Here is a 23908-nt window from a genome sequence, read left to right as displayed (position 1 = left end):
CCATTAGTTTGTTCTCTGTAGATAAGAGTCTCCTGTGGTTTGCTTCTCTTTTTTGTCTTCCCTTCCCCTATGTTCATCTATTTTATTTCTTAAATTCCACATATAAGTGAAATGATATGGTATTGATCTTTATCTAACTGACTTATTTCATCCAAGTTCTATTATGAGATTGCAGCAGTTCAGTCACATCTTCAGGTTCTACCTCTAATTCTAGTTCTCCTGCTGTTTCCACCCCATCTGCAGTTATTTCCTCCACTGAAGTCTTGAGCCCCTCAAAGTCATCCCTGGGGTTTAGAGTCAACTTCTTCCAAATTCCTATTTCTGTTGATATTTTGAATGCTTCTCACGAATCACAAATGTTCTTAATAGCATTTAGCGTGGTCAGTCCTTTCCAGAAGGCTTTCAATGGACTTTTCCCACATCCATCAGAGAAATCAGTATCTATGGCATCTATAGCTGTATGAAATGTGTTTCTTAAATATTAAGCCTTGAAAGTTGAAAATGACCACTTGATCCATGGGCTGCAGAATGGATGTTGTATTAGAGGTAGAAAAACAGCATTAATCTCACTGTACCTCTCTGTCAAAGCCCTTGGGTGCCCAGGTGCGTTGTTAGTGAGCAGTCATATTTTGAAACGAATCTTTTTTTTTTCTGAGCAGTCAGTTCAACAGTGGACTTAAAACATTCAAGAAACCATGTCATAAATAGATGTACGGTCATCTAGGCTTTGCAGTTCCATTTATAGAGCACAGATAGAAGGGATTTAGCATAATTCTAAAGGGCCCTAGGAATTTCATAATAGTAAATGAGCATTGGCTTTGGCTTAAAGTCACCAGCTGCATTAGCCCCTAACTTAGAGAGTCAGCCTGTCCTTTGATGCTTTAAAGCCAGACATTGACTTCTCTCTAGCTATGAAAGTCCTAACATCCACTATGAGGCTGTTTAATCTACATTGAAAATCTGCGGTTCAGTGTGGCTGCCTTCATTAATTCTCTTTGCTACAACTTCTGGATACCTTGCTGCAGCTTCTGCATCAGCACTTGCTGCTTCACCTTGCACTTTTATGTCATAGAGATAGTTTCTTTCCTTAAACCTCATGAACTAACCTCTGCTAGCTCAGACTTTTCTTCTGCAGCTCAACTAATTAATTATTAGGGCTTTTTTTTTTCCAGAGCAGTTTTTGAGTCACAGAAAAGTTGAGGAAAAAGTAGAGATTTCCCACATACCTGTCTCACCCAAAACACACACACACACACACACACACACACACACACACAGAGAGACAGAGAGACAGAGAGAGAGCCTCTCTTACGTCAAGATTTTCCAGCGGGCAGGGGAGGGGGGCACTTGTCACAACTGATGAATCGACACTGATACATCATAATTACTCAAGGCCCATAGTTTATATTATGATCCACTCTTGGTGTTATACATTCTGTGGGTTTGGAAGAATGTGTGGTAAAATCTATTTGTCAATATAGTATCATACAAAGTATTTTCATGACATTATTCTTGTATCCCGGGGATAAATCCCACTGGGTCATGGTGAATAATCTTTTTAATGTATTGTTGGAGCCTATTGGTTACTGTCTTGTTGAGAATTTTTGCATCTGTGTTCATCAGGGATATTGATCTATAATTCTCCTTTTTGTGGGGTCTTTGTCTGGTTTTGGAATTAAGGTGATGCAGGCCTCATAAAATGAGTTTGGAAGTACTCCATCTCTTTCTATCTTTCCGAACAGCTTTGGTAGGATAGGTATGGTTTCTTCTTAAAGTATTGATAGAATTCCCCTGGGAGGCCATCTGGCCCTGGACTTTTGTGTCTTGGGAGGGTTTTGATGACTGCTTCAGTTTCCTCCCTGGTTATTGGCCTGTTCAGGTTGTCTATTTCTTCCAGTTCTAGTTTTGGTAGTTTGTGGTTTTCCAGAAATGCGTCCATTTCTTCTAGATTGCCTAATTCATTGGCGTAAGTTTTTAACATCGTTTGTATTTCCTTGGTATTGATGGTGATCTCTCCTTTCTCGTTCATTATTTTATTAATTTGAGTCTTCTCTCTCTTCTTTTTAATAAGGCTGGCTAATGGTTTATCTATCTTATTAATTCTTTCAAAGAACCAACTCCTGGTTTTGTTGATCTGCTCCACAGTTCTTCTGGTCTCTATTTCATTGAGTTCTGCTCGAATCTTTGTTGTCATCTTCTGCTGGGTGAAGGTTTCATTTGCTGTTTCTCTCCAGCTCCTTTAGGTGCAAGGTTAGCTTTTGTATTTGAGTTTTTTCCAGTTTTGAGACGGATGCTTGTATTGTGATGTATTTCCCCCTCATGACTCCTTTTGCTCTATCCCAAAGATTTTGAATGGTTGTATCTTCATTCTCACTAGTTTCCACAAATCTTTTTAATTCTTCTCTAATTTCCTGGTTGACCCTTTCATATTTTAGTAGATGGTCCTTAACCTCCACCTGTTTGAAATCCATCCAAACTACTTCTTGTGATTTCGTTCTAATTTCAAAGTATTATGGTCTGAAAATATGCAGGGGACAATCCCAATGTTTTGGTATCGGTTAAGACTTGATTGGTGACCCAGTATGTGGCCTATTCTGGAGAAAGTTCCATGTGCATTTGGGAAGAATGTGTATTCAGTTGTGTTTGGATGTAGGATTCTATAAATATCTGTGAAATCCATCTGGTCCAGTGTATCATTTAACACTCGTTTCTTTGGAGATGTTGTGCTTCGAAGATCTGTTGATTATAGAAAGCGCTGTGTTCAACTCACCAAGTATAAGTGTATTATTATCTAAGTATGTCTTAACATTGGTTACTACCTGATTGATATACTTGGCAGCACCCACATTAGGTGCATATATATTTATGATTGTTAGGTCCTTTCTAGTATAGATCCTTTAAGTATGATATAGTGTCACTGTTCATCTCTTACTACAGTCTTTGGGATAAACTAATTCATCTCATATAAGGATGGCTACCCCTGCTGTCGTTTGAGGACCATTTGAATGGCAAATTGTTCCACAACCTTTTATTTTCAGGTTGTAGGTGACCTTACGTCTAAAATGAGTCTCTTGTAGACAGCAAGTAGATGGGGCCTGCTTTTTTATCCAGTCAGAAACCCTGCACCTTTTGATGGGGTCATTAAGCCCATTCACGTTCAGAATTACTATTGAAAGATATGAATTTAGTGTCATCATGATACCTATTCAGTTCCTGTTTTTGTGGATTGTTTCCTTGGACTACCTCTTTCTTTTACTGAGTCCCCCTTAATATTTCTTGCAGAATAGAAAAACATTCGTTTCTGAACTTGCAATGAATGCTAGGAGCACTAGGTTACTCTCTAAGGCCCTGACTGAGCAGTCATTTCTACTTTTTCACTGGCATCTCTTTTCCTTTACAAAATCCAACAAGGAGAAAACTACATCCCTTTGAGAAAAATGTTTGCATAATTACCTAGTAGTCATTCTGCTTTTTTCTAAGATTCTATTTATTTATTTATGAGACACACACAAACACACTCACACACACACACACACACACACAGAGGCAGAGACACATGCAGAGGAGGAGCAGGCTCCATGCAGGGAGCCCCATGTGGGACTCAATCCGGGGACTACAGGATCATGCCCTGGGCCCAGGGCAGGCACCAAACCACTGAGCCACCCAGGGATCCCCCTCGTAGTCATTCTTAATGAAGGCAACACACTACCAATTTGTAATTACAAATCACCACAAATTATTAGTAAAGTAATTCATTCTCAAAATCTCAGTGAAGGGTTGAGATTACAAGAGAAAGTCAGCATTCAAGATCAAATTATTACTCAAAGTTTGGGGAATTTTAAACATATTGAAAAATATTAGCAGGGACTCAGACATTAGTATACCAATATTCATAGCAGCATTACCAACAATAGCTAAGAGGTAGAAAAACCCAAATGATCACTGACAGATAAACAAAATGTGATATATATATATATAAAATACTGTTTTGCTTAGGCTATCACAATCCTTTTTATTAAAATCTTACTACAAAAATGATTAATTTATGCATTCAGTCAACTTTATCTATAAAGAGGAATTATACCAAGAGTAGTTAAATAGCAACCATATGAATATAATAAATATTTTTATGAGTGAGAATTTTCATATTATCCAAAATGTTCTTATACACTACTACTAGAGATATAAAAATTCCTTCTCCTTAGGACAGAAATTAAGAGACTGACTTACCGAACTTGAACTTAACAGGTCTTTCTGAAGCTGTTCAATTTGGCCTGCTTGCTCCTTGACTGTAACTTTTAACTCGGCATTTTCAACTTCAAGCCTAAAATGCATATTTTAAAATATTTATTCTCAGACACAAATTTTAAACATACCACATAATTTCTAAACAAACATCTAAAGGTCTTACATAAATTCTTAGAAATTTAAAAAGTAGATTTGGCAATTGTGCCATTTTTCTGGTTGTGTTTTGGGGTTAATGTACAAAATTTAAAGATCGTAAGCAAAAAAGAAAAAAAAAGGATCGTAAGCAAAAATTATGCATTTCAAAATCCCACAAAGCTGATATTTTTACCCAGCTAAACAACGATGTATTTATCATAATGGATATATTTCTCATACTATACTACTTATCTGCTTTATAAATACTCAAGTTATTTTCTGTGCTGCTTTCACTTGTCCTGTTGCGGGACGCCTGGGTGGCTCAGTGGTTGAGAGCCTCCCTTTGGATCAGGGCACGATTCTGGAGTCCCAGAATTGAGTTCTGCATCAGGCTTCCTGTAGGGAGGCTGCTTCTCCCTCTACCTATGTCTCTGTCTCTCTCTGTGTCTCTCATGAATAAATAAAATCTTAAAATAAATTGCATACTTTTTTATGTCATCTCTGAACTTCTGAACGCACCTTACAACCTTTGTTTGTAACTCCTTTGCTTCTTGTCGCTAAAAAAGAAAAGAAATACTTTTAACTACTGACAATCTAGTATAAAACCACCATCATCTGTTTTTGTAAATACAATGTCACTGGACACAGCCACATTTTCCTCTACATACTGATTTAAGGCTTCCCCAGAATTATACTGCTACAATAGAGACCTATGACTTGCAAAGCCCAAAATATTTACAATCCCCTGACAGAAAAGCTTTCTGAGCACTCTTCTAGTATTAAAAAACAACATTCTAACGTTTTTAAATTATATTTTATCAGGTACACATACAAATTTACGTATTGTTCAAAGGCAGAAAGACAGGAAATTACCTTATGGTAAACTTTTCTAGTTTTCTATTCCAAGCACCACATCAATTATAATTTTAAATATTCACATTTACAAATCACCATGGGCATTCCAGTGATTATACAAGTTAACATGCTGCTTTCAGGGACACTCAGATATTTCAAGTAACAGCTTCTGAGGCAGGATCTCTGTAGGAACCAGAATGCCTGGATTTGAATTCCCAGCTCCCCTGGGCATTTGCTGTTTGACCTTGAAAAATTACTTCAAATTCTGTGTCTCAGTTTCTTCATGTGTAAAATGAAGTTAATAATAGTATCTACCTCACTGTGATAGTCGGAAGTTTAAATTAGGGAATATACATAAACTACTTAGAAGAGTATGTGGCACATACCAAATTCTAAGTGTCTGCAATTAGCATTATTATTGTTGTTGTGTTTTACGTTCTAATGATATTTGATATTTTAGGCAGACGGCAGGCCAATGAAAGTGGTCTCTTACACAAGTTATATTGAAATCATTCTTCATACCACTGAAAGCGGTAGCAAATGGGGAGCATAAGGCCCAGGATATAGCCTCAGGACTTCAAAACACTTTCACTACAGGTGCCTCAGTGGCTCAGTCAGTTAGGCATCTGCTGTGGGCTCAGATCATGATTTTGGGGTCCTGGGATTGAGACCCCAACATCAGGGTTCCTGCTCAGCAGGGAGTCTGCTTCTTCCTTTCTCTCTGCCCCTCCCCCTGCTTGTGCACTCATGTTCTCTCTCTCTCTCTCTCCCTCTCTCTCTCTCTCAAGTAAAATATTAAAAAAAGGGACACCTGGGTGTCTCAGCGGTTATGTATCACTTGAACTGGGACTTGGCTCAGGCTTGATCCTGGAGTCCTGGGATCAAGTCCCACATCAGGCTTCCTGCATGGAGCCTGCTTCTCTCTCTGCCCGTGTCTCTGCCTCTCTTTCTCTCTGTCTCTTATGAGTAAATAAACAAAAGTTAATTTTTTTTAAATCTTCAAGAAAAAACTTTCAAAAATTCCACTAGCCAATGGTACTTTCCTCCACTTATAATAATTTTAATTTACCTCCTCTCTATACTACTCAGTGAACAATGCTCATGGACTACAGTGCAAACAGTAACTCCTACACTGAGTGATACATAACTTACATGACCATCAGAGGCAAGGTAAAGCCACTGACGTGGAAATAATGGACTCTTGCTAAACCAATGTTCCCAAATCATTTTATGTTCATATTGTTCATCTTAGCAACTGTTTATGTTAGAGGGCTTTAGCAAGTACTCTGATGAGTAGAGATTAAGGCTCCGTGGTGTGGCATATCAGAAAAGCTGCCCTCAGGGGCACCCGCTGGCTCAGTTAAAAGAACATCCAACGGTTAACCTTCAGTTCCTGTTCAAGCCCCACAATAGATGTAATGATTATATAAAATAAATAAACTTAAAAAAAAAACCTGTCCTCAGAGCTTTATAGTTGGTAAAGTGCTGGAACTCTGTAAATCTCAGTTCTGGTTGCATAATGAAGGCAGGCATATTTAGACTGTTTTGCCATAATCAGAAAAAAACAGCATCTGATTGAATACTTTGTCCGATCGGATTAAATGCTTTCAGTTTTACACTTAACTGCTTAAAATACATTTAGAATACAGCTTTGTTATGTCAATGTTTCAATCAGAAATTACTGCTATGGTATAATTTTATCCTAAAAACTGTTAAGATATTCTCAAATTTAGGCAAGGACAGGTACCATACACATAAAATATTTTCCCTCTTAGATACATTTGTACATAAGAAGACAGAATTATCGCTCATGAAAAAAAATAAAAACAATGTAAAATAAAGGACTAAACTGGTCTGCACAGACTAGATAATACATGTAAAATAAAGGACTAAACTGGTCTGCACAGACTAGATAATACGGGTGAAGAAAGTAAGTTCAGGGGGAGTTACAATAATCAGAGAAAGCCTCATGGAGAATGAGAGACAATGAGCCAGGACTCAATAGTGTAGGATTAGGCAAGAGGAAGGGAAACTAAAAAGACAGAAAGGGTAGAATGAGTAAATAAAAAAGGGTGAGAGATGGTAAAATCACCCCAATTAACTTAAAGGATAAAATCTGATGGCAGAGAAATACAGATGTCCACACAACTAAACCAATGTTCACAGCAGCATTATTAATGGCCACAAAGTGGAAATAACCCAAAGGTGCATTAAATGATGAATGAACAAGGGCGTTAGCCCACAATGGAGGACTGTCTGACCAGAAAAAGAAATGAAGCACTGACATATGCTAGAACACAGGCGAACCCTGAAAACAGGAAGTGAAAGAAGCGAGTCGCAAAGGACCACACGTGGTGTGACTCCCTTTATAGGAAACATTCACAATAGGCAACTCTATGGAGACAAGAAGTAGACTTCTGGTTGCCCGAGGTCAAGGGCAACAGCTAAGGGTTTTTTTTCAGGGTGACGAAAATGTTCTGATGGCAGTGATAGTTGCAAAACCCTATAAATATACTCAGCGACAACAACACATGTTAAATGGGTCAACTGTATGGTAGGTGTATTTATAGCTCAATAAAGCTTTTAAAAAGAGTCAATGGCAGGACCTAGATAATTTTCTTAATTCTCTCTTTTGGCTTTATATACATCATCTGAATATTTCCATGCATTTTAATATATAAATATTAAAAATATAAATATTTTATAATATTTATAAATAAATATATTAAAAATAAATATATAAAAGGAAAAGAAAATGAAGGAAATGCCTCAGTTCCACTAGTCGTAACCTTTCTTTACAAGTTTTCCTGAAATCAGTACAGAGTCTATATCCATCAATAAAAGTGAAGATGAGAAGTAAGACGATTTTCTGAAACATTCCGTTAAACCTTATCTTCTGATTTTATCTAGCTCGCCTCATCATGGTAATAGAGATCTCAGTAGAAAACATTGTTTTTAGGGCACCTGGGTGGCTCAGTTGGTTTAGGCGTCCAACTCATGATTTCAGCTCAGGTCATGATCTCATTGGTGGTGGGTTTAAGCTGGCATGGGGCTCTGTACTCAGCAGGGAATCTCCTGGAGATTCTTTCTCTCTCCCTGTGCCCCTCCCCCTACTCATGAGTGTGCATGGACATGCATTCTTTCTCTCTCTCTCAAATAAATAAATAAATCGTTAAAAAAAATCGTATAGCAGGAGAAAAAAGTCCCTCAATTTCTGTGAATGGGTAAATGCTATAAGGAAAAACATAGAACACAGAGAGAGCAGAATGAAAAGTCAGAATTTAATAAATAAGTGCATGGTGAAGACACTAAAATTATGCTAAATTGAAATGAAAATACAAAAGAAAGTGGTCCATGGAAATTAGCATCCTAAAACATTTATATTATTTAACCAGCTACAGAGGAACTGTTGACATGTTATATGTAATACATATGTGACTTTCGATTTGATCCAATGTTTTTAAATCCTGTACCTCATCTTCTAAATTAATACGATAATGTGATAACTCCGGTGAAGCCTGTGACATACATTGCTTTTTTAGGGCATCAGCCAGTTCTTGTTGAAGTTCTCTCATAACTACCTAATAAGACCTTCTGTTACTGATTTTAGAAATCATCCTATTATTATGTTAATAATATAATTCTAACGTATGTACTTTATCACCACATACATCAACTCACCTTTTATTCCTAGAATGTACACACTGCTAAGTGAATTCAGTTAAAGACACAAAAAGTGTTATCCCTCCTGCCTAGTCAGTATTATGTTACACAGATAATTATTTCAGCCCCACTCTCCATTCCTTGTTGATGAATTTGCAAAGCTTCCCAGCCTGCTGAAGTCTCAAAAAGAAATGGGTATTGTATAGGTGAGACTAGCAGTGGTAAATTCTACATTAATCAAATATTTTCTCTCTTTTTTATTAGAGGCTAAAATTAACTTCCAAGTTCTTCACATACTCAATCCTCTGCTCAAATCCTTCCAATAGGTTACTATCTCAGAACAAATGTGAAGTCATACTAATGGCCCTCAAGCCCCCTACATAACCTGGCTTCTGCCTCCCTCCTGGCCTCAGCTCCTAGAGATCCCTCCCCTGTTCATGCTCACTCCACTCCTGCTATACAAGAATCCTGCCATCCCTCCCTCAGTAGCCTGAAAATGGAGATCCAGTGCCAAATTAATAAATCACAAAGATACAATTCTATTGGAAAATTTTAAGCCCAAATGGTAGTTACCAATGGAGTTTTGAAATGAGCAAATTATTTGAAAAATGCTTAAATTATAAACCGTGGTGGGAAGATGAAATCAAATACAGCTTTGCTAAGTCACCAGTTATCCCAAATTATGATTTAGTGAAAAGTAGATGCCTTCAAAGAGTGAAAAGGTCACAAGAATAAATGATTTGAGACTAAACATTTAAATTTACATAAATAAAAATAAAAGTATGCTAACTGAAAATGCTTAAAAAGCTATCAAAAAAAAGTACTGAGATACAGCACCTACACTTCAGTTCATGTGACAAATCTGGAGTTAGTTGTCAAGGTAATCCACTTATTTGAACCTCAAGGTCAAAACACTCAGGTATGAGCATTTCCACTTATCTGTTCATCATGGTATTAAAACGTGGTGACAAGAATTAAAACTATTTTAGTAGTACTAACAATAAATTATTAATATCAGACTCCTTTCTTTAACAATGTATAACTTAACCTCTTGAAGTTTCTCATAGATGACGTGCATTTTTATTCAAATTAAAGCACCTTTCAGGTCTAATTTTTATTTGCTGGATACAAGTTATGAAGATTCAAAACTGACCCATAATCATTCAGGTCGTGATCTCGGGGTCATGAAGTGGAGCTCTGCACTGGGCATAGAGCCCACTTTGGATTCTCTCTCCCTCTCCATCTGCCCCACTCCCATTTAGGTGCAGGTGCACTATTTCTCTCCAAAAAAAAAAAAATAGTACTAATAAGCCATAACCAAACATTACTTTGAACTTTCTAATAGGAAGCTTGAAAAATATTTGTCTTTCTGAATACTTACTTCTCTTTCTTCTTTCTCATCTTCATATCTAAATGCTCTTTCCATTATCTGTTTACATTTATTGATTAACTCCTTATTTCTTTCTCGCAGTTGAAGAGCTCGTTTTTCACCTGCAACTCGAACCATTCTTACAATAACCTGAACCTGGTCTTTGAGATAAATTATAGTCTTTTCTTTACATTCCACTCTGCTGTAGGCATCATCTAGTTGCTCTCGGAGCAACATATTTTCACTTTGTAGTTGAGATAATTTCTCTTCTAAGGATTCATGCTTTCCCATGTATTCATTCACTTTACCTTGTTCGTTTTGAGATTTCTGCTCAATTTCCTTCTTCTGACCCTGTGTTTGTTTTGGGTTTCTTTGTAAATGTTCTAAAGCCAACGTCTTTTCTCTGAGAGCATCTCTTGTATACTGCAGCTCAATTTCTAGGGCATTAAGTTTACTTTCGACTTCAGAAAGTTGCTGAGAAAGCACCTCATTGTTATCTTTTAGGTTAGACATCTCAAAGTTCATTTTGTCCTGTAAATGACACCACTCATCTTTTGCTCTCTGGAAAGCAAGTTCTAGGTCTCTTTTTGATGCCTGACTTTGATCACGATCCTGTATAGCTGTAGCGACTCTAGCTCGGTATGATTGAAGTTTTGCTTCCAGTCTTTCTCTGTTTAGCTTTTCATCCTGCAATTTAGAGTTCAGCATGGTATTCTCAGTTGTCACAACATTCAGCTGCCCACTAGATTGGAATACTGTATTTGTTAATGTTACCTCATTCAGTTTTATGGCGTTTTGAAGACTGTCATTCTTTTCTTTTTCAGTTTCAGTGTCTTCACAATACCTCTTTTCCTGCTTCTGATTCCTTATTGTGTCTATTTCCAGTCTTAGCATGGCAAGTTCATCTTGCAACATGCGGTTTTCATGTAACAGACCTTTTTCTTTTTCATGAGGAGGAGAAACCTAAGTAAAACAAGAGTCTTTTAGCTGGAACTCAATAAAATGACATTATCATGATTTTCTCTGAAATCAAAGAATATCCTATGTTTATACAAGGAATGGGTTGCAGTTAAGTGGATATCCAACTGGAAAAACACAAAGTTGGATCCAAGCTCAAACTTTTATACAAGCATAAATTCCCCAAAGTTCAAAAGTTTAATTGAAAGCAATGAATGCACGAAAGGAAAAAGAAATCATGACAAAATCCTAAGAATCTCAGAATTGGAAAGGTCTTTCTCTGGTTTACAACAAACTCAGAAGGCTTGAAAGAAAAAAACTAATACATCTGACTACACTAAAATTGAGTTTATAGTCTCATGTCTAACACAGTCCACAGGAAAACCCTTAGCTCTGCATATATTTGGACAGATTCAATTTCCTAACCTCACTTTGTCCTGAGAATATTCCATACGTATTCGACTTTTCTAACATTTCTATACTCAGTTATAAGAATTTTATCTACTGATAACTAATAAATCTAGGCATTGTACTACAAACATGTCTGCACACATTAATTATCTCTTTTAGTTATCACAATTCAAAAATGGAGAGGTTAAAAATACTAAGCTGCAGGACATTCCCCAGGTCTTTGTACCCACTACCACTATTCTGGCACCAAACTGCAGCTACTTCTCTAGTGTGAATCTTAAATACAAAAGAAGCCTTGTATTTCAGGAGTGGCTGGGTGGCTCAGTCAGTTAAGCCTCTGCCTTCGGCTGAGGTCATGGTCCCCGGATCCTGAGAGCAAGTCCCGTGTCAGGCTCCCTGCTCCACAGAAAGCCTGCTTTTCTCTCTCCCTCTGCCTCCACTCCCCCTGCTTGTGCTCTGTCAAATGAATCCATAAAGTCTTTTAAAAAGAAAAAAAAAAGCCTTATATTTCAAAATACCAATACTAACTAAGGTAAAATTTATGTAGCTCCTAGAAAAATCATGAGATTATTTGTGGCTGCAACTAATTTTATTTCCTCTTCAGATGTTTAAAATGGCAATAAATGCAGAAGAGGGGAAAATACACTGAGCTATTTTACTAGGAACAAAAGACTTATCAATAAATTATCAGTAAGTATATATTACAGCATATGATTATTTCAAAAGCTCCTTGTAGGGATCCCTGGGTGGCGCAGCGGTTTGGCGCCTGCCTTTGGCCCAGGGCGCGATCCTCGAGACCCGGGATCGAATCCCACATCGGGCTCCTGGTGCATGGAGCCTGCTTCTCCCTCTGCCTATGTCTCTGCCTCTCTCTCTCTGTGACTATCATAAATAAATAAAAAAATTAAAAAAAAAAGCTCCTTGTAATGAAATCAGATACTACTTGGAGCAAATTGTTACTCATCTCAAAAGTAGGAGACTAACATCTGAAGTAAGGTCTTAAAACGGGCTACACTTTTCCTCCTGTTCATCAGTGGAAGTGTGAAACTAACCCCTCTATGAATATAGAGGTGGTGAAGGAATTGCCAAAAACTAAAACATATGTTGTTAGTAGCAAGAGTTTTGTGCTTATGGAAAGCTCATAAATTCCATACTATTTTCCAAAATAATAAAAACTTCTACTTCAGATAAGGGCATTATGAATGTCACTATTTGACACCTGCAGACAAATGCATTTAAATTAATGAATGGACTACAAACTTCACTCCTCCCTATATAGACCCGTATGTGTATGTATGTACGTATGTATATATGTATATACATACACACACACTCACCCACAAATATATATGTATTCTTTTAAAATCCTCTGTACTTACCATAATGTACAGGGTTGGTTTTTAGAAATATACACATGCATGGAGAAAAATAATAATTCCAAAAAATAAAATATACATACGTACAAATACATACACACGTACTTCAAAATAACTAAAGAAAATACCTCAGAATTCATTTTAGTATGAGACATTTCTGACTCATTTCGTTTGCAAAGGTGATTGTTTAGAATCCCATCTTGGGTGGGGCGGGGGCAAGGTGAGGGAGGAGTAGGGATCCTCAAGCACCTGGCCCCACCAACTTACCTTGATAACTTTCAAATCATCCTGAACACCTACGAATTCGACCTGAGATTGATTGATGATTGATTTTTATTTACTTTTTTACTGGAGCTCGATTTGCCAACATATAGTATAACACCCAGTGCTCATCCCGTCAAGTGCCCCCCCCTCCCCTGGCAAGTGCCCGACCTGAGATTTTTTTTTAAAGATTTATTTATTTATTTATGATAGAGAGAGAAAGAGAGAGAGAGAGGCAGAGACACAGGAGGAGGGAGAAGCAGGCTCCATGCTGGGAGCCCCACGTGGGACTCGATCCCGGGACTCAGCCCTGGTCAGCCCTGGGTCAAAGGCAGGCGCCAAACCGCTGAGCCACCCAGGGATCCCCCCGAACTGAGATTTAAAGAGAGAACAGTCAGAACGCTACAGAGAGAAGGGTTTTCGCTCCTAACAAGGTAGGGAGGCGGAAAAAAATAAAAAGAATCAAGTGGGGAGGGGCACCGGAGGAGCCGGGCTGAGGCCTGCAGCGGGGAAAGCCTCCCAGGCGGGTAAGCGCAGCCCTGGAGAAGCAGACAAGTGGGAGCTTTAAAATCCGCCCCGGATTCCTCCGGGATGGAAAGGCGCTCAGCTGGGAACTCCGCCAGGACGTGGGGGGTGGGGACCTCCAGTCTCCGGGGTCACTGACAGAGGAAGTGCGCAGGGTCGAGCGCCCCCCACACCGGCCCAGCTCCGTAAAGGGCTGGAGCGCGCTGCGCGGGGCCTCGGGGAGAAGCCGGTGTGTCGGGAGGGGCTCCGGGAGCCAGACTCCAGCAGCGCAGGCCCCGGATCCCAGGGGACACAGCCGGGATCCTGCTCCCCCCGGGACAGGCCGAGGCGGGGAGGGCCCAGGACAGCGAGGACACTCCTGCCCCTCCTGCCCCGGGAGCATCCAGGCCCCTGTGGACTGGGAGATGGGGGGAGTCACTGCAGGGGGCGCCCTCCAGGGCCAGGGAGACCTGGCCGCCGCCGGTGTGGTTGTCCCTCCTGGTGTCACCCGGTGCCTGGGAGAGGCGTGGCCGCCAGGGGACACGGGCCTCACGGGAGGTCAGGTCGGCTCCCCGTGACCCTGCACCCAGCAGGGGGCGGGGCAGCTCCCCAAGGTACACACACCTGAGAATCGGCACAGCCCGCCCCTCCCCCAGAAGACCAGCTGGAAGGACAGGGGAAGAGCAAGTTCCCCACCCAGCAGCGCTGGAAAGCTCCAGGGGAAGTCGAGGGATCTACAGTATATAGAACTAGAGGGTACCCCTCTTCCCCGCCCCCCCACCCATGTTCCAGTACAACTCATTTTTATATCAGACTGTAAGTTTCCAATTTTCTTTCTCTTTTCCCACCTTAACTACAATATTTTGCCACCTCTTCATTTTCAGGTTTCTTCCTTTTTGACTCATATTTTTACAATTACACGTCTTAGATAGATTTTCCACTTCTAGATTCCCTTCAACATACTCAACTTAATTTTGGGAGCTAGACGAGATATGTTTTGTGTGTGTGTGCTTTTTTTGTTTTCTCTACCTCATTTTGTTCTACAATGGCACAATACCTTCTAAAACAGGACGAGCATGCACCCAGAACCAAGTGGTATACCGTGCTGGTTCATTCTGTGAGACTATATTCTCTCTTCGTTCCCATTCTGCCCCCCTTTTTATCTCATTTATGTTTTGGGGAACAATGTTGGGTCTCTCTACAAGTATTTCTGGTTTATAGAAATTTGGGACTCAGTATCTTCTAACATACAGAACTTAATACACCCAGGACCAAGAGGATCACCCCCTAGGACCCCTCAGGTAGACTACATTCTCCCTCCACTACAACTTCATCACCACCACCATGTCCCAGTCCCCCCCAACATTTTATTTTTCTACTTCTTTTTTTCTTTTTCCCCTCTTTACCTTTGCTTTTTTTTCTCTTTTTTTCTTCCTTGGCATTCTTGGCCTTTTATTTTCTACTACTTTGTTTTAAAATTTGTTTTTCACTTTAGTGGTCATTTTGTGTTATTTTGTTCTTCTCTTCGTTTTCAATTTCATGTCATGGAACAGTCAGAATCATCGAAGGATAAGAAACCTTGGGTGGCTCAGTGGTTTAGTGCCTGCCTTCAGCTCAAGGCATGATCCTGGAGTCCCAGGATCAAGTGCCACATCAGGCTCCCTGCATGGAGCCTGCTTCTCCCTCTGCTTGTGTCTCTGCCCCTCTCTCGGTGTCTCTCATGAATACATAAATGAAATGTTTAAAAACAATCATCTAAGGTGAAATTGACTTAGATTGTGGTTGATATTCTTGACTCAGCCCGTTCATACAGCCACTCTGCAGTGAGCAAAATGACTAGAAGGAAGATCTCACCACAAAAGAATCAGAAACAGTACTCTCTTCCACAGACTTATAGAATTTGAATTACAATTTGATGTCAGAAAGCCAATTCAAAAGCACAATTATAAAGCTAGTGGTGGCTCTGTAAAAAAGCAGAGAGTATTAAAGAAACTTCATGACTGCAGAATTTTGATCTACTTAGTCCAAAATTAAAAATTAATTAAATGAGATGCAATCCAAACTGAAGGTCCTAACAATGAGGGTTAATGAGTTAGAGGAAAGAGTGAGTGCCACAGAAGACAAGTTGATGGCAAAGAGGAAAGCTTAAGAGAAAACAGAAAAACAATTAAAAGACCATGAGGAAAGGTTAAGGGAAATAATCGAGAGCCTCAGAAGGAAAGAAAAAATATACGCATAATTGGGGTTCCACAGGAGGGCCAGAGGGCCAGAAAGGATATTTGAACAAATCATACCTGTGAACTTCCCTAATTTTGGGGAGGGAAAAAGGCATTCAGGTCCAGGAGATAGAGAGGTCCCCCACCAAGGGGAAGGGAAAAAAAGCAGAACTCGACATTTAATGGTGAAACAAGCAAATTCCAAAGAAAAAGAAAGTCCTTAAAACAGCAAGAAACAAGAGATTTCTAACTTATATGGGGAGAAATATTAGATTAACAGCAGACCTCTCCACAGAGATCTGGCAGGCCAGAAACAGCTGGCAGGAAATATTCAGGGTTCTACATGACAAGAACATGCAGCCAAGAATACTCTATCCAGCGAGCCTTTGGTTCAGAATAGGATAAAGAGCTTCTAAGATAGGCAGAAGCTGAAAGAATATGTGACCACCAAACCAGCTCTGCAAGTAATATTAATGGGGACCCTGTAAAAGAAAGAGGAAGCCCAAAGAAATAATCCACAAAAGCAGGGACTGAATAGACATTACAATGACAGTAAATTAACATCTTTCAATAGGTACTCTGAATGTGAATGGGCTAAATGATCCCATCAAAAAACGCAGGGTTTCAGACTGGATAAAAAAATCAAGACCCATCTATTTGCTGTCTACAAGAGACTCATTTTAGATATAAGGACACCTACAGCATGAAAATAAAAGGTTGGAGAACCATTTACCATTCACATGGTCTTCAAAAGAAAGCAGGGGTAGCCATCCTTATATCAGATAAATTAAAGTTTATCCCAAAGACTGCAGTTAAGAGATGAAGAGGGACACTATATCATACTTGAAGGGTCTATCCAACAAGAAGATCTAACAATCATGAATATTTATGCTTCTAATGTGGGAGCTTCCAAGTCTATCAATGAATTAATAACCAAAGTAGGGGCATACTTAGATAATAATACACTAGTAGTAGGAGACTTAAACACGGCACGTTCTGCAAATGACAGATCTTCTAAGCACAACATCTCCAAAGAAACAAGAGCTTTAAATGATACACTACACCACATGGATTTCACAGATATTTACAGAACTTTACATCCAAAAGCAACTGAATACACAGTCTTCTCATGGAACTTTCTCAGAATAGGCCACCCGATACCAAAACATTGGGACTGTCCCCTGCATATTTTCAGACCACAATGCTTTGAAACTAGAACTCAATCACAAGAAGAAATCTGGAAGAAACGCAAACACAGGGAGGAGAAAGACCATCCTGCTGAAAGATGAATGGGTCAACCAGAAAATTAGAGAAGAAATAAAAAGATTCATGGAAACTAATGAAAATGAAGATACAACCATTCAAAATCCTTGGGATACAGCCAAAGCAATCCTAAGCGGGAAATGCATTGCAATACAAGCATCCCTCAAAAGATTGGAAAAAAACCTCAAAGACACAAGCTAACCTTGCACCTAAAGGAATTGGAGAAAGAACAGTAAATAAAACCTACACCAAGCAGAACAGAGAGAGTGAAGATTTGAGCAGAACTCAATGAAATAGAGACCAGAAGAACTGTGGAACAGATCAACAAAACCAGGAGTTGGTTCTTTGAAAGGAAGAATAAGATACGTAAACCATTAGCCAGCCTTTTAAAAAACAAAGGAGAAAAGACTCTAATTAATAAAATCACGAATGAAAAAGGAGAGATCACCACCAATACCAAGGAAAACCTAACCAAAGAGATAAAGGATTTATACCCTAACAACTACAGAACACTTCTGAAAGAAATCCAGGAAGACACAAAGAGATGGAAAAATATTCCATGCTCATGGATTGGAAGAATTAATATTGTCAAAATGTCTATGCTAACCCAGGGCGATTTACATTCAATGCTTTCCTATCCACATACCATGGACTTTCTTCACTTTCTTCAGAAAGCTGGAATAAATAATCTTAAGATTTGTGTGGAATCAGAAAAAACCCCGAACAGCTAGGGGAATATTGAAAAAGAAAACCAGAGCTGGGGACATCACAATGCCGGATTTCAAGTTGTCTTACAAAGCTTTGATCATCAAGACAGTGTGGTACTGGCACAAAACCAGACAAATAGATCAATAGAACAGAAGAGAGAATCCAGAAATGGGCCCTCGAATCCATGGTCAAGTTATATTTGACAAAGCAGCAAAGACTATCCACTGGAAAAAGGACACTCTCTTCAATAAATGGTGCTGGGAAAACTGGACAGCCACGTGCAGAAGAATGAGACTAGACCACTCTCTTGCACCACATGCAAAGATAAACTCAAAATGGATGAAAGATCTAAACGTGAGACAGGAATCCATCAGAATCCTAGAGGAGAACACAGGCAACAGCCTTTGTGAACTTGGCCACTGCAACTTCTTGCAAGATAGATCTATGAAGGCAAAGGGAAACAATAGCAAAAATAAACCATTGGGACCTCATCAAGATAAAAATCTTCTGCACAGCAAAAGAAACAGTCAACAAAACTAAAAGATAACCTACAGAATGGGAGAAGTTATTTGCAAATGACCTATCAGGTAAAGGGCTAGTATCCAAGATCTATAAAGAACTTAGTAAACTCAACAGCAAAGAAACAATCCAATCATGAAATGGGCAAAAGACATGAGCAGAAATTTCACCAAAAAAGACATACAAATGGCCAACGAGCACATGAAAAAACACTCCACATCACTTGCCATCAGGGAAATACAAATCAAAACCACAATGAGATACCACGTCACACCAGTGAGAATGGGGAAAATTAACAAGACAGGAAACAACAAATGTTGCAGAGGAGGTGGAGAAAGGGGAACCCTCTTGTACTGTTGGTGGGAATGTGAACTGGTACAGCCACTATGGAAAACTGTGTGGAGGTTCCTCAAAGAGTTAAAAATAGAGCTACCCTATGACCCAGCAATAGCACCACTCGGGATTTACCCCAAAGATAGAGATGCAGTGAAAAACCGCGACACCTGCACCCCAATGTTTATAGCAGCATTTTCCAGAATAGCCAGACGGTGGATGCAGCCTGAGTATCCATCAAATGATGAATGGATATAGAAGATGTGGTCTATATATAAAATGGAATATTACTCAGTCCCTAGAAATGACAAATAACCAGCATTTGCTTCAATGTGCACGGAACTTCAATGTGCATGGAACAAACTAGGGGTGGTGGAAGGGGAGGAGGGCAGGGGGTGGGGGTGAATGGGTGACGGGCACTGAGGGGGGCACTTGACGGGATGAGCACTGGGTGTTAGTCTGTATGTTGGTAAATTGAACACCAATAAAAAATAAATTTATTATAAAAAACAAGAAGTAAAGAAGAGCAATATAGTAAAGAAGTTGAAATCAAACAACTTCAACTTAATCTTAGAAGACGAAACTTGGAATTGAAGGGTGTAAAAAATAATTTGAATCAGGTAAATTTTTGGCAGTAATTGTATATTTCCATCAATATTATTTATAGTATCCCTTTGATATAATACATATTGTTAGGCTTCAAATAGATTAAACATTTCATTTTAACCTAATAGCAACCATGATCTTTGTAGCCACAATTACTACCTTATTGGAATTCTTGGCCTCTCACATATGCCCTATGTATATATTTTGAATGAAGGGATGGAAGGTAAAATGAGATAAATGTTATATTGATTTATTGATTTATGGAATTGTATTTATTTTTACACAGAGCATGGGCTGGGGGGAAAGGAGTAGAGGGAGAGGGAGGGAAATGAATCTCCAGCAGACTCTGGTTCTGAGTCTCATGATCTGAGTCTCCAGCCTCACCTGGTTCGGAGTCTCGTGATCGTGAGATCATGACCTGAGCCATAAAAAGAGTTGGACACTTAACCCACTGAGCCCCCAGGTGTCCCAGTTTTGAATTTTTTAATGTTGAAATATGAGCTAGATTTCCTTGAGATGCTGATGAAGCTAGTTAAATGTTTTACACAGAAATTTTATTTCACAATACTATGTCTACTTGTATTTTTACTCTATGGCACATTTTGCTGTCATTTAATTTAAAATTTGAATTATTCATTGAGGATGAAAAGCCTTGTTATAAAAAAGGCCACTCTTGAACATTTTTTTTAAGTTCTCTTAAGCCTTTTGACTTTTTTTTTTAATGATAAGATCCAAAATCCTAATGAAAATGTGTCTCTAGGTTATAGAAGAGCAAAATGATGTTCAGAGGCAGCTTTCGCGAGAACAGAATGCCCAGAGTATTACATGATGGAATACTATTTTTTTTGTATATTTGTTATTGGAGTTCGATTTGCCAACATACAGCATAACACCCAGTGCTCACCTGTCAAATGCCCCCTCAGTGACCGTCACCCAGTCTCCCCACCCCCCGCCCACCTCCCCTTCCACTATCCCTTGTTCATTTCTCAGAGTTAGGAGTCTCTAATGTGTTGTCACCCTCTCTACTTTTTCCCACTGATTTTCTCTCCTTTCCCCTATAATCCTTTTCAGTATTTTTATAGTCCCCATAGAGTGAAACCATATGATGTTTGTCTGTCTATGATTGACTTACTTCACTCAGCTCTTCTTTACTTCTTAATTGCTCCTTAATATTTATATATAAAATTTCAGCACTTCTTCTTTTTTCTTTTTCTTGTTTTAAGGTCAATCTGCAAATGCATGTGTTCATTTTAAAATTTGTTTTGTTAGCAATAAAACTTTTATTTTATGATCTGGTTCCACATATGTTGGTTCATTATCCAAAGGAAATTTTTCTGTTCTCAATTTTTTTCCCTTTCTAGGGCTCATGTTTTTCAATTTATCACTTCAATATCTTCAAAAAGATATATAGTTTAAAAGAAGCAATGAGAAAGCATTTTGCAACTTAGTAAGTTTTAGTCAGTAATAACTCTGGGAGATGTTGTAAGCAAAGGAATTCTGAAATTATTTAAGAAAGGGTTCAAAATTGTCATTTTTCTCCACAAAGTCATAATTACACTTCAATTAAGACAAATCATTTCATTACTAATTAAAAAGAGAAGTTGCTGTTTATCAACAACTTTATAAATTCACTAGAAATACATTTTTATTTCACAAAACATCACAGGTACCTCTAAAAATGATCTTCAGTGTAAGACAGCATCAGCAGATGTCGTTTACACACCATACACCTGCAGATGACTCTGATCCAGCACTAGACTAGGGAGCCTAAAATCTATTGCCCATGCTTTTTATGTTTCTTATTCTGTAATATTCTCAACCTTGTTGATCATTATGTATTTTATAAATCATTTGAAAACTCCTTTGAAAACATCACAGGATCCATATTAATTAAGTAAAGAATAGAGTAAGATGTGCTTTCAGCATAGACTTTTGAATTAATTTTCTTTATATATGTGAGAAATGTTAAAAAAAACTTAACCATTAATCATTTTTCCATTTTACTTTTTAACCCCTGCATATGTTAAGAATAAACCAATTTTTCTGTCTTGAGAAAAATTGGCCATTTCACACTCTGTTGGGGGGCATATAATATAAAATTTCCTGAGAACAATTTAAAAATATGGATCAGAGACCTCTACTAAATATTTTTATACATTAACACAATACTATATTAAAGAATTTATTCCAATTAACCAAGACTGTAGAAACAGAATTAAATAAAAGACATTCCTTATAGCATTAATTAAACTATAGGAAAATGGAAAACAACCAAAATTCAATTTGTTAAATAATGAGGTTTACATATGATGGACTTCTACATGGTCATTAAAATTATGCTTTAGAATATACATTAAATTATTAGAAGTATTCACTGTTAAAACCTTGCAGTATTATTTCAAAGAATCTCACACTTTACAACTTTTTTTTAAAAAAAAATTGGAGTTCAATTTGCCAACATACAGCATATCACCCAGTGCTCACCCCGTCAAGTGCCCCCCGTTAGTGCCCATCAGCCAGTCACCCCAGCCTCCACTCACCTCCCTTTCCACTACACCTTGTTCGTTTCCCAGAGTTACGTGTCTCTCATGTTCTGTCACCCTCACTGATATTTCCCTCTCATTTTCTCTCCTTTCCCCTTTATTCCCTTTCATTAATTTTTATATTCCCCAAATGAATGAGACCATATAATGTTTGTCCTTCTCCGATGGACTTATTTCACTCAGCATAATACCCTCCAGTTCCACCCACGTGGAAGCAAATGGTGGGTATTTGTCGTTTCTAATGGCTGAGGAATATTCCATTGTATATACATAGACCACTGCTTCTTTACCCATTCGTCTTCTGATACTTCACATTTCTAATGGAGTTTCCTTCCCTATAAAATCCCAGAAGGCAAATTAGCAATTACAAAACTTCTCCTACACATCTGCAGCATAAAAGTAAGTATTTCAAGGGGTTCCTGGCTGGCTCAGTTGACAGAGCATGTGACTCTTGATCTCATAGTTGTGAGTTCAAGCCCCACGCTGAGTGTGGAGTCTATTAAAAAAAAAAAAGTAAATAGTTGAAATATTTCCTTAAAACCAAGATGTCATACCTTAAACTGTAGAGTTCTCGTTCCCATTCCACTTTTTGATGCTCTAACTGAGATTTCATTTCTTTTGTTTCTGATAGCAACTGTTCTAGTCCATTGACCTTATATTCCACTTGTAAAATTTTTCTTGTAAGTTGTTCACAGTCTTTTCTTTTTAATTCTATTGATCTTTTGTATTTAAGAATTGCATTCTGGATTGTCAATACGCTAACAGAATCTACACCAGAGGAAAAACAAAAACAGAAATAAAATACAGGAGGCATCAGGGTGGGTCAGGTGGTAAAGCATCCAATTATTGGTTTTGGCTGAGGTCATGATCTCACAGTTGTGGGATTGAACCTGGCACTGGGTGCTGCACTCAGCACAGAGTCTGCTTAAGGTTCTTTACCCCCTCGTTCCCTCCCTCTCTGTTCCTCTCCCCATCTCCTGCTCATGCTCTCTCACAAATTTGTTCTTTTAAAAAGTAAAATAAAACAATATGAGTATTTTTTGCATATAAGGGACCGAGCATGTTCACATTAACTCATTCATACATGAAATAAATATTGAGTAACTTCAATGTAAAGAGATTATACCAGGTGCCTGGGTGGCTCAATCGGTGGGTGTCTGCCTTCGGCTCAGGTCATGATCTTGGTGTCCTGGGATCAAGCCACATGGTGGGCTCCCTGCTTAGTAGGGAGTCTGCTTCTCCCTCTTCCTCTGCCTCTCTCCCTGCTCATGCTCTCTCTCTCAAATAAATGAATAAAATCTTATTATCAATAGAACTTTAAAATCTTTTAAAAAGAAAAGAAAACATGACTGAAACCTTTCTAAACTGAATGAAAACTATAATCCCACAGACCCACAAAGGATCTGGCTAGGAGAGAAGAAATGGAAGTAAACTATTGTAATTTTAAAAAAAGATTTTATTTATTTATTCATGAGAGACATGGAGAGAGAGAGAGGCAGAGACACAGGCAGAGGGAGAAGCAGGTTCCCTGAGATAGCCTGATGTGGGACTTGATACAAGGACCCTGGGATCACACCCTGAGCCAAAGGTAGATGCTCAACCACTAAGCTACTCACGTGTTCCCTATTGGAATTTTCTTAAACTACATATAATGTGGTATAACACTACAAGAAGGTGGACTGTGATGCTTGAGTCATATGCTTTAAACCCTAAAGCAATCACTAAAATAGCAAATCTTAAGCTTTGTTAAGTAATAAACAAAGCCCATACATACACATATGTGTATATTTATATATATGTATAAATTGAACTCGTAAAAATTAGTTTATTAATCTAAAAGAAAGCAGAAAGCAAAGAAAATGGGAACAAAGCAGGTCAAACGGAAAGCAAACAGGATGAGAGATTTATATCAACTGTATCAATAATCAGAGTAAATGAAAA

The 23908-nt window shown here is 38.5% G+C and overlaps 1 protein-coding gene across 22 annotated transcripts in view; it reads right to left on the bottom strand.

The window, feature by feature from the left end:
• Positions 1–3301: 3301 nt before the first annotated feature.
• Positions 3302–23908, bottom strand: part of LOC112664800 (ankyrin repeat domain-containing protein 26-like) — a 113469-nt gene continuing 92862 nt past the window's right edge. For 3 of the 22 annotated variants that reach the window (XM_049096716.1, XM_049096708.1, XM_049096711.1), the window contains exons 22-26: positions 22522–22735; positions 20557–20653; positions 10283–11233; positions 4870–4940; positions 4113–4324 (exon numbers count right to left, since the gene is read on the bottom strand). In XM_049096716.1, coding sequence (XP_048952673.1) covers positions 4177–4324; positions 4870–4940; positions 10283–11233; positions 20557–20653; positions 22522–22735 — 1481 coding nt within the window. In that variant the 3' untranslated portion in view covers positions 4113–4176. Of the gene's footprint in view, positions 4325–4869; positions 4941–10282; positions 11234–20556; positions 20654–22521; positions 22736–23908 lie in introns of those variants that run through there. The other 19 variants (XM_049096693.1, XM_049096690.1, XM_049096741.1 and 16 more) reach the window with 17 other exon arrangements.

The sequence above is a fragment of the Canis lupus genome, chromosome 2 (assembly GCF_003254725.2).
Source record: "Canis lupus dingo isolate Sandy chromosome 2, ASM325472v2, whole genome shotgun sequence".
NCBI classification, from domain to species: domain Eukaryota; kingdom Metazoa; phylum Chordata; class Mammalia; order Carnivora; family Canidae; genus Canis; species Canis lupus.
Note: the sequence above shows the minus strand (reverse complement) of the source record. Positions and strands in the feature narration are given on the sequence as shown.